The 15,485-nt window shown below is 43.1% G+C and overlaps 1 protein-coding gene across 1 annotated transcript in view; it reads right to left on the bottom strand.

Moving 5' to 3' along the window:
* Positions 1-3,818: 3,818 nt before the first annotated feature.
* Positions 3,819-15,485, bottom strand: part of APOB (apolipoprotein B) — a 39,355-nt gene continuing 27,688 nt past the window's right edge. Inside the window, exons 26-29 of the mRNA XM_065890621.1 lie at positions 7,447-15,000; positions 6,952-7,066; positions 6,667-6,853; positions 3,819-5,757 (exon numbers count right to left, since the gene is read on the bottom strand). Coding sequence (XP_065746693.1) covers positions 4,117-5,757; positions 6,667-6,853; positions 6,952-7,066; positions 7,447-15,000 — 9,497 coding nt within the window. The 3' untranslated portion in view covers positions 3,819-4,116. The remainder of the gene's footprint in view (positions 5,758-6,666; positions 6,854-6,951; positions 7,067-7,446; positions 15,001-15,485) is intronic.

Raw genomic sequence — 15,485 nt, 5'->3', positions numbered from 1 at the left:
ATCACTGACCCAAAGCACTGCTCAGACTCGGAGGAGGCGTGAGCCAGTCTGTACAGGAGAAGGGCAGGGCCTTCTCCTCCTAGAAACGTGTGTACCTCCTACTCCACCAGCTTTTACGAGGCCCTGGAATGTTATTTGTTAGTGACCACCCAACCATCGCACCAACAAATGGAGTGCTTGAAGGGAGTGCATCTGACCTCTTAATGTGAAACAGCAAGACAAGGAGATGAGCTAAGAGGTAGGGTCTGTTTCTGCACATTTATCTCTGGTTATTAGACACTTTTAGAGGGAACATCTGTTTGTCCACTCTGGCTCCCATGTTACAGGCCCCATTTGAGGGCCAGCTTGGCCCCTTCTCTGACTGAATGGGGACTAAGTCGTAAATTAGAGCCAGAAGAGGGACCTAGAATGAGAAGTCAGAGGGGGTTTTGCTCATCTCACCAATAAAATGCAACTGGGTTCCCCAACGGCAGCCGCCAGGTGAAAAGCAAAGAGAACTGAGGGGGCTCCAAATGCACCTGGTGGTGCCCACTCTCAGTGGACCCAACGATCGCAAGGTTTCTTCTGGGGACAGCACCACTAGTCTAAGGCAGGACCTGGGAGTCAAACCAAAGCACACAGCTTGATCACGCTTCCAGAGTTCCAGGGACCTGGGCTGGGCGCCATTATCTTATTTCTCCTTTGGTTTTAAACTTTGGATATTTGTTTTACGGGAGGAATAGCTGTGTTTATAGTAGTACTTTCCGAGTCATCTCACAGTATGTTCTCAGGACACGTACATGTTGGCTCACTCTCAGATCAATAGGCCAATTAATTGTACAAGAGGACAAACTTTGTTTTCTTGTTATGTTTCTAAAGGTACGTATAAAGACATAAAATCAATACAATTGGTTAAAATTCCCCTTAGTCCCCATTCCTTTGGATGTTGTTTTCCTAGCCCACATTTCCAATTTAATATTGGAGATACTTCTGCTTGGACATACCACTGCAACTTGAAACTTACCATGCGATCCCACACTCCCTTTCCAGCTGTCACTGATCATCTGTGAGTCCATGCCTTACATTAATAGTCTACCCTCAACACGTTTCTCCTATTTCTAGGGATGCCCCATAGGTCTTCAAGTTACGCAGGTTCAAAATTTCGTTAACTCTAAAGTCTGCTTTAGTCATTCTTCCTTGTTTTCAGGTCACTCCAGCAACCCCTCCAATTTTTGGTTCCGGTGAGTTTCCAAGGCAGCTCATTTCTAATAGCTTTTGTACCCATCCCTTCTGTCCTAAACAGTCAGCCCCTCGGCTCTGTCTTATGTCCTCATGATGCTTCTTGTATCCAACCGGTCCTCACCATCTGCAGCACCTATGACTTGGCTGAGATGCTCAGCATCTTTTACTTGGACCTTGGAACAGCCTCATACCCAGATTCATCTCATTACAATTCAATTCATCCTGCAACAGCTGCCATTATCAGTTTTCTTAAGTCACAACCCATAACACCCTCCTGTTCAAATACTTTCATTGGATGCCCTCTCCAGCCAAGAGAGTACCACCTTTCACTCCAGCTTTCAAGACCTCTGCTGCCTTTCCAATCCTGTCTCCCCTTGACTTTTCTGTGCTTTGGCCACCTTCAAACACACCCATCTATCTTTATTTGCTATTTTCTTCTTCTAGAATGTCATTTCTCCCTTATCTCTTATTAAAGTCTATGTAACTTCAAGATCCATTTCAATGGTCTCCATGAAAACTTCTTCTTATCCTTTCCTGTTATAAAACCTTCATAGTACTTTGTTTATACCCACCACGAGACAACACATTCCACCTTTGATAAACAGATGGACAGACACACATCCAGGAACTATGTCTTGCTGATTTTTGTCTCCTCTGTAGAGCTTTTGTGCTTAGAACATAGAAACATTTAATAAATGTTCACTAAACTGGCCAGTTCTCCTTGTCTCCATTCTCTCTCCTTGCCATAAACTTGTTTAAATAATCATCTAATAATAATAACACTTCGTTTCTACACAACATTAAAGGTTACAAAATGCTTTCACATTATTATTTCAACTGATTTTCAGGGGACAGCCTTTCAAGGCAGGTAGGATAGATATTATCCTCATTTTGTAGATAAGAAAACTGAACCTCACAGAGGGGAAATAAGATGCTCAAAGCTCCAAACAAGTAAGGAATGTAGCCACTAACTGAACCCAGAGAAGTATCCTGATATGTAGTGGAAAACCAAGGTAGAGGACAAGCAAAGTCCAAGCCCTGCCAAAGATCCCTTCTTCCAACTTTACTGAGCATGATAAAGATACTCTAAGCCAGCCAGGGGCACCTCGTATAAGGGATACCAGTCAGGGAACTGAACAGGTGGCACTGTGTGATTCTATGATCATTTTGAATTTGTGTCTATTTTTGCCTCCTCTCATGACCCAGACACAGATATGGCCACGTGAGCACCAGGAAGCTTGGACTCCTCCTTTCCCTCCAAATTAAGCCATAACCCCAGGCCTCCTTTCAGTTTGAACACTCATTAGATCCTTGCTGCTCACAGCTCGTCAGGGAAAGTCTCAGAGTTATGTCTGGAACCGCTCACGTGCTGCTGTGGGACCTGGGCCTAATTTCTCCCCTTATCTCGCGCTTGGAACTGACCCCTTATCTACCCTCTCATTCATTCACTCAACTATCTGTCCATCCATCTACCCATCCACTCATCCATCCATCCATCCATCCATCATCTGTTGATTCATTAGCCAAAAGACTTTCTTTGAGCACCAGATCCATACATATTCCACCTCCCTATGACTCTTTCTGGCTCCTCGGTTCTAGACAGAAGAATCCTGCTAAGGTACCAAGGGGCTACTGTGTTTTCTTTTCCAGGTAATGCTTGTGCATTTTAAGAGCGGCCTTTACCAAGGGAATTTGAAGGCTTTATGAAAGAATGCTGCAGCTTGAAGGTATCTGGGGATAAAAAGGGCCTTTTCCAAACAGGTCTCATGTAGGACTTGGGGTGGTCTCCAATTTCCTATTCCCCAAAGGTCACACCCTTCCTTTGTCCTCCAGTGCCACTGAAATGCAAGTTATCACTGACCTTCCCAATGACGTTAGTGACAGCTGGGCGGCACAGCTTCTCTGCAGCCTTCCCTCACCAGAGCTCATCCTGGATGCTCTGACTGGATGTTGCCAGTGTTTAAAATCAGAGTTTGAGGTGAGTGGATGTAGTAGGGGAAACGCTTGGGTTTTGATTACACTTAGGATTACCGGATATTAAGTTTGGAGAAATAAAGAAATTCAAGAGCATTAATGTATGCTTGGTCCCAGAAATGTTAGGAACCCGTGTCCCAAGTCTTCTCTCCTACCCTTACTTCCTCTGCCACGAATGGATCCTGGCCGAGCTGCAGGGAGCCTTCTGGGATCCCTACTGCCATGAAGCCCTTGCCATTAGGACTTCTTTCTTAGCCATTCCTTTTCCACTGCTGGCAGGTGAGTCAAATAAAGGGCCTGATGGTTTATCTCAGAGCCTAGCAGAGCGCCTTGCCTGGCAAAAGCAGACTGGTTGGTGAGGAAGGTTGTGTGGCACCTAATGAGATGCTCCTGTGGGTCAAATTATGTGAAAGCCTTTACAAATAGTTGTTCATTCTCACTTGGCAAATACAGTCTCTGAGATCAGTTACTTTCTTCAAGGTGGCAAAGTGTTTCCCTCCCCGAATTCTCCTTTTCCCCTATCACTCAAAACAGTGTGTGTTCTAGAGGTTTTGAAATGCCAGACATTTGAATAAATTACCTCATTTCTCTATCTTTCAATATGAATGAGTCACATTGAGTGGTAGGATACACAATAAAGAATTTATTTATTTGTTCTCGCTCTCCCAAAGTTTAGCAAAATAACTCAGATCCTGGTTTTCTTTAACTTGCAAAAAATGTCATTTCCCAGAGTTCAGAGACCTTCAGAGATCTGATGCCAGCTTCGATGCAGGTCCAGTTCATATGTGTTTCTGCTTGTAGTCAGCTACCTGCTACAGGGCTGGCTTGGTGGATGATTATATTAATACATACAGTTTGAATTTTTTCCCTACTATGTGGAAGTTTAATTGGAGAAGAATAAATGAGAATTGCTATAAAAAATTAGAAGGTGATAGTAAACTCTCCCGGAGCAACCTTTATGTAGGGGCTCACGCCACTGACTGTGGCCAACTGTAGCTCTTTCAGTAGCTCCACGATATATCTCGGAAACATGCGGTAGTTTTGAGTGGACAGGTCAATCAATCTTTTGGACTCAGCAATGAGTTTTTCATAGTAATCAGAGAGTAGGTGTGCAAAATCCTGTAGTTTATATGTGAACTGCTGGCGGTAATCAGAGATGATTTCCTTCACTGCAACAGCCCAGCTTTTAATTACTTCCTGAGCACTGGTAGAAAGCTCTGCAATCTTCTCTTTCCCTTTTCCATCTCCATCGGCAACGATGCTCAGATATTCCTGGAAATCTTTCTGCACCAGTTGCTCAACCTGACTTGAGAGTTGGGAAGCAAAGCCAGCAGCACTGACAGTGTATTTGGAATGGAAGTCCTTAAGGACATCTACTAGGTTCTTGATCAGGTTGATGAACTTTTCTTCAAGTTCATAATATTTCACTGTCCAGCCAACCATACTTGGATCAAAATATTCTTTGCGAAGAGCCTGCACATACTGATGGAGCTGCTGTAACTCTTGAGAGGCTTCCTGAAGTTTGTTTTGAACAAGTTCATTAAACTCACCAAAGTTATGACCTAGGTTTCCTTTCAGGAGTCTAAAAACAAATGAAATGAATATGTCGAAGGTTGTGCTGATGTCGTGTTGGATATCATTAATGAGATCAGTAAATTTCTTCTCCTTCAAGCGTTTAAGGTCTTCTTCTATCTCTTGGAAAATGCTTTGTAGAAACCTCTTAAGATTACTTAGCATCTCTGTAGTCTTGACAGACTGGAGGTCACTAAGTGCCTTTTGGATCTCTTGTGATAAAGATTTCAACAGTTTTCCATACTCTGAGCCTATACGTGTTAGTTGATAGTACACTGAATCAAAGGGAAATTTATTCTTTAGGTCCTTGATTAATTCAGATTTCTCCATCAGGTCTTGGAAATAGGAAAACAGTATTTCTAACCCACTATGGATCTTTGAATGTACCTGGGACAGTAGCTTACCTACTTTCTTCAGGACCATAGTGTAGAGTTCATCTTCAGTGTAGTTCCCGGCTCTTCCTGGGAGCTGGAATCTGGTGGACTTCAGGAAATCAATGAACGAGTCAATCACACGGTTGACTGTCACATTGTATTCCTGAGTAACTCCTATTAAGCTGTCAAACACCTTCTTCTGGAGTCTCTGGAAACCACTGTGGTCCTCCTGAGCCAACAGTTCCTGGTACAGACTCTTGGCCTTGTCCTTCCACTGCTGGTAGGTTCTCGTGGTGCCTCTGGCTATCCTTCGGAGCCCCACGTCCACCTCATCAATCTGCCTCACGGCCCCTTGATACACCTGCTCAGCGCTGTTCTGCAAACCTCTTCTCAGTTTTAAAGAAGCATCTCTCAGATCGAGTCCCGTGTACTCCTGGTGGTACTTGTTGACATAGTCATAAGAGGCCCCCATGGCCTTGGGCATATTGTCTTTGAGAGAGCTTAGCAATTCAGACACTGCTGCTTCTTCCCAGTTAGCTTTAATCTGAACTTCATCATCTGATTCCGGGGCCCTCAACTCAATTTTGACTATGTTGAGTGTTTTATCTGGAGAGGACTAAAACCAGCAAAAAAGGATGAAAAGAACATGTTTTCAATTATCTTGATTTCATAATATACTACACTAAAACTTCATTAGCAGTTAAAAGTAAAGATCAGAGGATCTTTCATATTCTGATGGGGATTTATCTTTCATATGTCAGCTCATGTGTTTGTCTTACGGTTAAACAAATACACTCTTGTTAATTCCTCTTTAACACATGCCCCAGAAAGGACAAAATTATGTAAGGCATTTACACAGTAACATTTAACATTCAGGCCTTTCTAGGCCTGAAGATCAGAAGAGGACAAGGAGGAAAAGAATGGGGAGAAAATCACAGGGAAAGACTAATTCAGAGAAAGGAGAAGTAACAAAAAAGAAAAAAGTCCAGGGCCCACCGAGCAGAGACCTAGAAGCCCAATATCAGGGGCCATCCATCCATCCTCTAAGCCTGTGATAAACTTTAGTGACAGAACCCACTTATTTTCTCTCCTCTACTAATGGCATCTTTGATTGGGCCCTGGCAGAGCTTGTAAAGTACGTGAGAGAAACCTGGCATATCTAACAATCCTACTGTGGGCAAGAATTTTGAAGCCTCAAATACTCCAAGAAGCCCCAGTCTGAAAAATGTTCTCAGCATGTGGCAGAGTTTTTCCATGATTTAGGTGATGAGGCAAAACTCTCATCTTTCTAGAACTGCCCAAATGTAATAAAATAATAGTGGTAATATGAGGTCATGTGTGCATCTAATACAATCAATAAAAGACTCCTAATATGTTCTGGAGAATAGCTCCTCAGAAGAGAAGTTCAACCTGCTCATTGCTTGTGTTTCCCCTAGTTTGGGAAAGCCCCTAGGTAATACTTTGTATTACCTGCCCATATTCTCTGTTTGCTCTTGGGGTGTGTAACCCACTAGGTGGGACTCACCTGAGGGCGGTAGTAGAGGTTCCATCTCAATAAGGTATCGTTAATGTTCTTCACGTCGATGACCACAGTGCCTATGGCTGGGGAGGCTACTGAGGAGGAGTGGTGGTTCTCGCTTTCCTGGTAGCGCAGACGGACATCAGTTAATGTCGGGCTGGTGATGTTAAGGTCGACCTTTCCATTCCAGTACCTGAAAGCAAAAGAAAGCAGATGGGCTGTCACGAAAGGGACGTGGAGATGGCAAACATCACAAGGACTGGAAAAGAGATGAAAATAGAAGTTCCATACCCGAGTCCTTGATATCTGCCAACTTCTTCATACTCTGCACTGAAGTCATGGTGTGCAAATGATCCGTTAGTTTTACAAACTAACATGCCACCTTCAATTTTGTGTGTTCCCACAACTGTATGGGAAAGATTTTATATTTCATTAGATTAGTAACTGCAGGATATAAACATTTTCATTGTGAAAACAGAGAATTCTATCTTAACTGTCTTATATGTTTGAAACATATGGTCCTCATTTAAAAAAACAGGAGACCTTTTTAGTCCTAAAATCATTACAGAAAAATCTATTTTCTCTGAAACTATTCTTCTGCAATGTCAGTAGGTTTTCAAAAGGATGGTTTTCACATGTGGGGTATACATGTGTCTCCTTCCCGCCTCTTTTCAATTTTGCTATAGAGAGCAATTTTGCTTCGAGTCATATCTAAATACATAATTATTTATTCACAACTCGCACTGAAGAAATAAAGCGCGTAGGGGAGGCAGGAAATTTCCTTACCATTTAGGTCATATTCCAGGAACTGAATGGTGGAGCTGCATGTGGAATCCAGGAATGTTTCAACGTGATCTTCTTTATTTTTCAAACCAGCACTCCAAGTGGCATTATACAAGGGAGAGGCCACCTCGAAACGTGCAGTCAGTGTTCCAAAGGAAGGAATGAAAATTCCGGCAGGTACAGAGAACTTCATGGAAGGAATCTCAATAGTCTGCTCAGGCATGGTGACTGTTGGCAACTCGAAGTCTGCAGTGTTGCTGGCCACCACATTTAGATCCAAAACAGCACTGCCAACTGAAATACTTTTTGGAAGGGTGAAGTGGGACACAGTTAACTGAGATGCAGGCACAGTTATCTCAAAAAAGGGAAATGAGGAGACTTCTGGTTTAGAATATTGTGCTAACACATCAACTTTGGGGAATTTCACTTTGGGTAGTGTTGGTATGTTGAGGGCAAATGGCAAAGTACTTAGCTTCTTGTAGATTTTTATTTCACTGAAGTCAAGTATGTAGGATGGAACCTGAAGATCTGTAAAGGGGACGTGGAATGTAGGTGTGACATGAACGGAATTTAGGTTACTTAGTTTCAGTCCAGGAATAATGAATTTATCAGCCAATTCTTGCACGGGGATAGAAACAGGATAGCCATTGGGGTTTTTGGTATATACAAGGGCAGTTGAAGCACGGAGATACTGTTTCCTATCGGTGGTGGTGGTTACATCCAGCTTTAGGAGGTCCCATATGCTCTTGTCATAAACTGGTAGGACAACATCTTTGAGGAACCATAGGTACCCTTCTAAGGAGCCTGCCATGTCAAGGCGTGCTTCTTCTTGGCCATTGGAAAGCTGTATGTTGTTCTGGAGAGACCCAGAATGAACCTGGACCTGACTTTTCCAGCTCATTTTCTGGTTCTCAGTGTTAGCATTCAGGGACACTTCCTGGCCAAGGTAATTGACATTAAGGAGGGAATTGGGCTGACGTGCACGGACCTGAACAAGGGCTGATATTTCCCACAGGGAAAGTTCCAGGGTGGCTTTGCTTGTATGCTCTCCAGATGTTAAAAAGAGGCCCCCTAGCTGTAAATGGTTTTTCGTATTTTGTTCCCAGATGGCATATATGCGTTGGAGAGTGGTTTCTCCAGCAAAATTTTCTTTTACTTCAAGGTTCCAGATACCATCTACTTTGGAAGCTCCTAGCAGCTTCACAGAAGATCGAGTACCCTTGGAATTCAAGTAAGTGCTGGCCTCACTGGCAAGAGTTCCTGAATATTCCCTTGAAAGGATAAAAGCCTTGACACCTCCTTTGGTAGATGACTCAATGGAAAAGTAAGAGGTGAGACATTCTAAGCTGAGCTTGTGGTCAAACGCCCCCGTAGCAGTAGTGTACACATGGGGCCAACTGAAATCATAATTCAATTCAATGGATGAAGAGACAGTAGGTTTTGACTTGGTATTTCCATTAAGTTCTTGCTTGAAATTCATTCTCAAAAGTGGAGTTTGGACTCTTGCAGTTGTTGTCATGGATGCATCCATGTTTTTCTTGGTGAAGCTAATAGTATTGTCATGATTGCCCTCCACGAGTTTGTTACTCAGAGACAAAGCTGTGGCTAACTTCAACCCTCTTTTCCTTGTCAAACTTGAGGTGCCCTCTAATTTGTACTGCAGTGCATCAATGACAGAAGAAGAGGAAGTAAGAAAATGAGCCACAATATCTGATTGGTTATAAAGACCAACATTGGTATTCAGTGTGATGACACTTGATTTAAAGGAAAAATCATAGGTAATATTGCCCATGGCTGGAATTAAAATTTTGTTTGTGGTACTCAATACCTTGAACTCGGGAAGAGAAAGCTCAAGAAGATTCCTAGGGACATGAAGGGTTGGCAGCTCTAGGAATGGCAGGACTAATGTGTATGAGGGCACGTAGGCGCCAGAACCCGGGATGGTGATGCTGGGGGTACTGATCTCTTTGGGGATCACATACCCGAATGTCAACGTCTTCACCGTGAATGGAGACACTTCAATGTTGGTAACTGGAATAGTGTATCCAGGAAGTTTATGGACCCTGGGCCGCTGGTTGAGGGATTTTTCAACCTTGTACTTATCAAATGTAATTTTTGCTTCATTGTAGGATTTGATAAAAAAATCGAATGCCTTGTTTCTGACTGTCTCGAAATGCCTGTTGAAGGAATTGATGTTACGATAGATAAATGCATAAAATACAGCCAGAGGAGCTGGGATGGAATGCTTGTCTTTGTTTTTCTTATACTGAGCCTTTACACTTAAATCGAACGATTGCTTCGTTGTTTTCAAGAATTCCTTCAAGCCTGTCTTTTCCCATAAGGAGATATCTTTCACCTGGGGTGTTGTGAGGTTTGTATAAGGCAGAGTCATTTCAGGGATTGTTAAAGGAACGTTTAAAAAATCCAGGTTGGCTTCTCCATTTATCCCTATGTGGGCTTCGATGCTTTTCTCATTGTTTCCAGCAGAGAAATTTTGATTGTACTTATACTGATTGAACCTGGCACTTGCTTGCCAACTTGCTTGCTGGGCACTAGGACTCAGAAACAGTGCATAATTATTCAAAAAGTCTATCTTCCCTGTCAATTTTAATGGAAAACTAACTCTCAAGTTCCCTTCATTGTTTGTGGATGCGGTAAGTGCACGTGGCTGTGCTGAAAAGAAAAGAGAGTTTTTCAAAGTTCCAATAACCTTTCCATTTAAATGCGCATCATGGTTGCCAGTTATCTCTGCCTTCCCTTCTCTAAGCAGTGCCATACCTTTAGCAGTTAGAACACTGCGGCCCAAGTACTGGCATTCAGCTTGTGACTGGATTTCAAATTTAGAAAAGTTGAGGAAGCGAGATTCATAAACTATATTTTGGTTCACTCTTAGGTGTTTGCTATTGATCTTATTAGATAATCCAAAGGACGTGATGGGTCCTTCCACAGTAAAGTTACTCTGGGATTCATGTGTTCCCTCATCTGAGAATTTGTGGCAGGACAATTTCCAGGACCCTGTTCCAGAAGAAGTCCACGCTAGGTGTCCAGCTTCCAACAGGGTCTTGATTTCACTGTGCAGGTCAGCCTGGCTGGAGAAGTCCAGTTTGGGGATGTTCAATTTGTGGAAGTACTTTGTGTTGCTGTCCAGGGCAAGCTGATGATTTATCTTGACGAGCACACCGTTACTAAGCTCCAGTGTGTTTTTTTCTGTGTGTAAACCTGCCACTGTGTTTGATTTTCCCTCAATAGTATTTCCAACAAATAGCACTTCACTCTCATGCTCCATTTTCAGGTACTTGCTGGAGAACCTCATAGATTCCTTCAGAACCAGTGGATTAATCTTAGGGTCTGAAAGTTGTGCGTTTGCTTGAAAATCAAAATTGAGAACTTCTAATTTGGATTCTCCTTTGGCAGTGACAGAAGCCTCAATCTCTGCCTGGTTTGCTGAAGCAGTTACATTCTGAATGTCAGCATTTGCATCTAATATGAGAAGGGGAGATTGGATTTTCAAAATGCCATACAGCTTGCCAAAAGTAGGTACTTCAGTTGTGTGTGAGATGTGGGGAAGCTGGAATTCTGGTATGTGAAGGTCAGAAACTTGAAAATCTGTAACATTGAGATGTGGGATGACAAATTCTGGAATTGTGATTTCTGGTAAATGGAAGTCTGGTACAGGGATTCTAGCAAGAACCGTGTCCACCCCGCTCAGATCCCTCAGGTACACTTCCGGGACTGGCCACTGCAGCTCACTGTTCAGCATTTGGTCAATGGTTCTGATGATCTTTGTTTTTATTTCTACCAAGTCAACTGTAAAGGAAGGGATGTGGAAGGTATTGAGGACAGTAAATTCTGGCGTGGAGAACCTGGATGGGATTTTTATATCTTTCAACTTTTTGAAGTTGATCTGAACGGATGGAATCTTCAGATCTGTCAGGGGGACAATGAAGTCAGGAGTCTGATATGTAGCCTCCTGAAGGGCACGGAGACTGACTTCAAAGGCATGTATGGTCCCAAAGGTGGTCTGGATTTTGGGAACAGTGAACCCTTGTTCTACTAATGTTTTCAGGTTTTTGGCCCAGTCTTGGAGAGAATACTGTTCTGCAAAGTCAGTAAGGTTCTTAGAAGCAAGATTCCACCAATCAGAAACGTAGGTGACAAGTGTGCTGTAAACCTGGCCAACTAGGAACAGGTATCGCTGGACTTCCTGCTGCATATCCACTTGATACACTCGGTCTCGTATATCTTCCAGGGTGTCTTGGAATCTGGCTTTCATGTGAACTACAGAAACCCGTAACCAATCAAAGAACAAGGTTACTTTGGTGGCCTTTAGGTTTTCCAGATGGACTGAGACTGTGGCCTTGACGTCCTCTGTGAACAGCTGTAGTGCTTTAGCTTTCTGTGGGAGTCCCAGAGCCCGAATTTCACCATTGATTCTCTGAGTCACCTCACGAATTTTGTTATTGGTTTCACCTACAAACTGGTGGTAATCAAATGACCTTAACTTCTTTACCAGCATGTCAAGGAATCTGTTTATTTCCTCAATGAATTGTTTAAAAGACAATGCTTCAAGCTGCTTGAGAGCATGGCCGGTAAACCCAACCAATTCCTCGACAAGATCTGCCATCTTGACTTGTTGTAGAACACTGCTTAGCTTCTGGACGGTCTCCTGCAGCTGGTATTGGTGGGCCAACTGCACTGACTTATCCATTAAAACCTGGATGTGGTGGTCTATTTTATATGTCTCAATGAACTCATGGACCATGACTCTGAAAGCACTGATTTCCTCAGTAACTTCAAAATCTTCAAAAAGATGTGTAACACAGTATTTGACATGCTCAATAATTTCCTTTATTCTTTGAAATGAGATTGTAGTTCTCAACTGATCTAGAAGCACTCTGACATCAACAGCTTCAACCTGTTGCCTGACCTTTTCCGCAAGGTGCTGGATGTCTACATTCTTAATCTGTGCATGGAGCTGCTGCAATTTTTCTTGTATCTGGATTCTGATTTGATACTTAGTATCCATATTTTGAATCCAAGATGCAGTACTACCAATTTTGTTAAAATCAATCTTTTCAATAAAAACATACAGATCACGGATTGATTTTAGTACAGTTACACGGATATGATAATGTTCATCAAGAGTTTTCAATTTTTCAATGATTCGATCAATAATCTTAGCAACAGCTGCCTTAAAATCATGTAAATCATAATTATCTTTAATATACTGATCAAATTGTATCACATATGTTTGTAGCTGAGATAGTTTTCCATTAAGGTTGATTTTGGCATTGTCTAATGCGATCTGCAGATCATTTTCTGTAATTCTATAATTTTCTGTGAAAGCAGTTAGTTTCTCCTTGGCACTCAAAACTCGTTTCTCCCAGTTGAATGCATTCAGATAATCATTAACTTGCTGTGGGAGTTTGTCCAAGGCTGCTATGTATTTCCTCATGCGTTCATCAATGTTGATGTGTTTCAATTCTTTCTGTATAGCTTCCAGTGCACCTATAACTGCCTCTCGAGTCTTCTCAAAATATTCTGGCAGGATTTTAAAGAATGGGAGGTTGACGGTGTGAACATCTTGGTTCTTATCATATTTTACAGAAGCAACGAGAGTGAATTCTTGGGGCTGGTCAACAGCATCCCTCAGCTCTAAAGCGTCAGTTACACTGATGGGCTCACTGAGTAAAAGTGGCACTGTAATGGAGTCCAGCACAGTGAGGTCAGCCAGGGCTCGTCCACTGAGCTCGACACCAACGTTGTCTTTAGTGTTGTAAGCACTGAAGTCCTGGCTGTATTCATTTTGGTTCAACTGGGTCTTGAGTTTCCAGGTGCCTGTCTGCTCGGCCAGAGTGAGCAGGGCACTGATTTTATGATCAAGAGCAGTCCTGATGCTCCTCCTGGACACGAGATGGTGACTTGTGGATCCTCTGTAATCATGAGAGAAAGTAAAGGCCAGAGGTTCTGCTTTCAACAGGAATTTGCTATACAGCTGCCCAGTGTGTTGTCCCCAGAGAACCAGTTTCCCATTGCCATTTGTATGCGTGTCGACGGTCATTGTGAATGGGGCCACTGCAGAGTGGAAAACATTGCTGAAATGCAGGGAGTCCGAATTGTAGTTTGTACTGATGTCAACGGTTGAAGCGAGCCCAGCGACGTTAGTGTTGAGCCGATGGCTAAACTCTGCCCCCTGCACCTTAGCTACGGTGTCTGCTTTGTAACTTGCTGATAAGTCAGCGTAAGAAACAGTGTAGATGTGCTTTAGTTCATTATTTTGGTAGGCTCCTTTTATGGTCCCACCCACATTCAGCTTCAGAGGCTCAAGCCGTAATTTTCCATTGTTGGTCATATCCAGGGCACTGAATTTCAAGTCGTTGTTTAAAGTAGTTACCAGGGAATAGGGCTGTAACTGTAGATTAAAATTTTGCTTATAAAACTTGTCAGAGCTATAAATGTTGTCAAGTTTGGAAGAGAAGTCCAGTGATAACCCTGCAACGTTCAGATTGTTTGTGTAGTCAAGTTTCATTTCAGCGTATGAGCCCATCATGTCATTTGAAAGCTTGAGTCCTTCCTGGTTGATTCTGAAGTTGAAAATGTTCTTGCTGTCGACCCCCAGAATCATGGCCTGATAAGCACTTCCCAGTGACACCTCTGTGAGGGTAGCTCTTCCATCTAGACTGAATTTTGCATGGTGTTCCCGGAAGCGGCCATTTGTTGTTGATTTCAGGGACGCCCCAGAGAGGCCAAGCGCGGCATTGAGTTCATTCTCCAGCATTAGGGGACTATACTTCAAGTTGGTCGCTGCACTGGTAGACATTCCATCTTGGGCAATCCTTAGTGTTGCCTTGTGAGCACCACTATTAATTCTGTCAGTGCCCAAGATGACAGCATTTAACTCAAGACCACGGGAGTTTAGTGATCCAGAAAGCAGGGTGAAGAACTTCAGTGACTTGTAATCAGCCTGATACTCAGAACGTAGCAATGCACTTTGCTTAGAGAAGGTCAGATCCATCTTGTTCGAAGTGGCAAAGCCCTCATACTTCCCATTGGTGTCAGACTTCAGAGTCAGCTCATTCTTCTCGTACTTCAGGGAAGCGGTATTTTTCATGAGGCCACCTTGCAGATCCAAGGTGGAGGTAACAGAGACTGTTCCATCTTCATATCTTCCTGTTATCTGGTTGGTGCCCTGGAGGTAGGAGGAGTTAAACCTCATGTTGGATTCTCCACTTAGCTGGCCAGTGGTAGGATCCCTCTGATAAGACAGGCCATATACACCTTTAGCATAGAACGAAGAGGCTCTGAACTGCCCATCAATCGTGACCTCTTTGACATACAAATGCTGTTTCTTTTTTGAGTCTAAATGGACTGAAGCAGATATCTGTGGTCCCCAGGCACTCGATGCATCGAATGTCAGAAAACCTTTTGAGGCTGGATTGTTTCCAGTTTTCTCTACGTGACTGAATTTGACATGTGAATCCAGGAATTTGTGGTGTAGAGACCCATCACCTGAAAACGTGAGTGTATTCCTGTGGTCGTACGTTGTTTTTGCAGATCCTAGCATAAAAATCAAAACACATTGGTTAAATGAAGCCATGCACTTCCACAACAATTTCTGTGTTGAAAGTCTTTCAATAAGGAAGTCCCATTGGTCTCGGTCATTTGCGCAACAGTCTCCTCCATTTGTAACATGAGCACAAAATCTGATAGCAAAAGGCATTCCTCCTGGAGGCCTTCCCTGACCACCACAGACCTTGCTGGGTTCCCTTGTCCTCCACTGTACCTTACACACACTATACCCTGTCACAGCACCTCTCACACTGAATTCTAATTGCCAGTTTATCTGTTTTCTCTGTTACTGCCTAGTAGAATACTTGATACATAGGTGTTTAATAAATACTTCCGAAGGAAGGAAGGGAGGGAGGGAGGAAGGAAAAAGAATAGGGTCCCAAGTAGCAAGAACAATGTCTGCAAGAAAGCCCAAGTTCTTCCCTTCCCAGAGGAGGCTAGCCCATTGGAACCTGCAGCAAATTCGCTCTGTG

The sequence above is a fragment of the Phocoena phocoena genome, chromosome 14, assembly GCF_963924675.1.
Source record: "Phocoena phocoena chromosome 14, mPhoPho1.1, whole genome shotgun sequence".
NCBI classification, from domain to species: Eukaryota; Metazoa; Chordata; class Mammalia; order Artiodactyla; family Phocoenidae; genus Phocoena; species Phocoena phocoena.
Note: the sequence above shows the minus strand (reverse complement) of the source record. Positions and strands in the feature narration are given on the sequence as shown.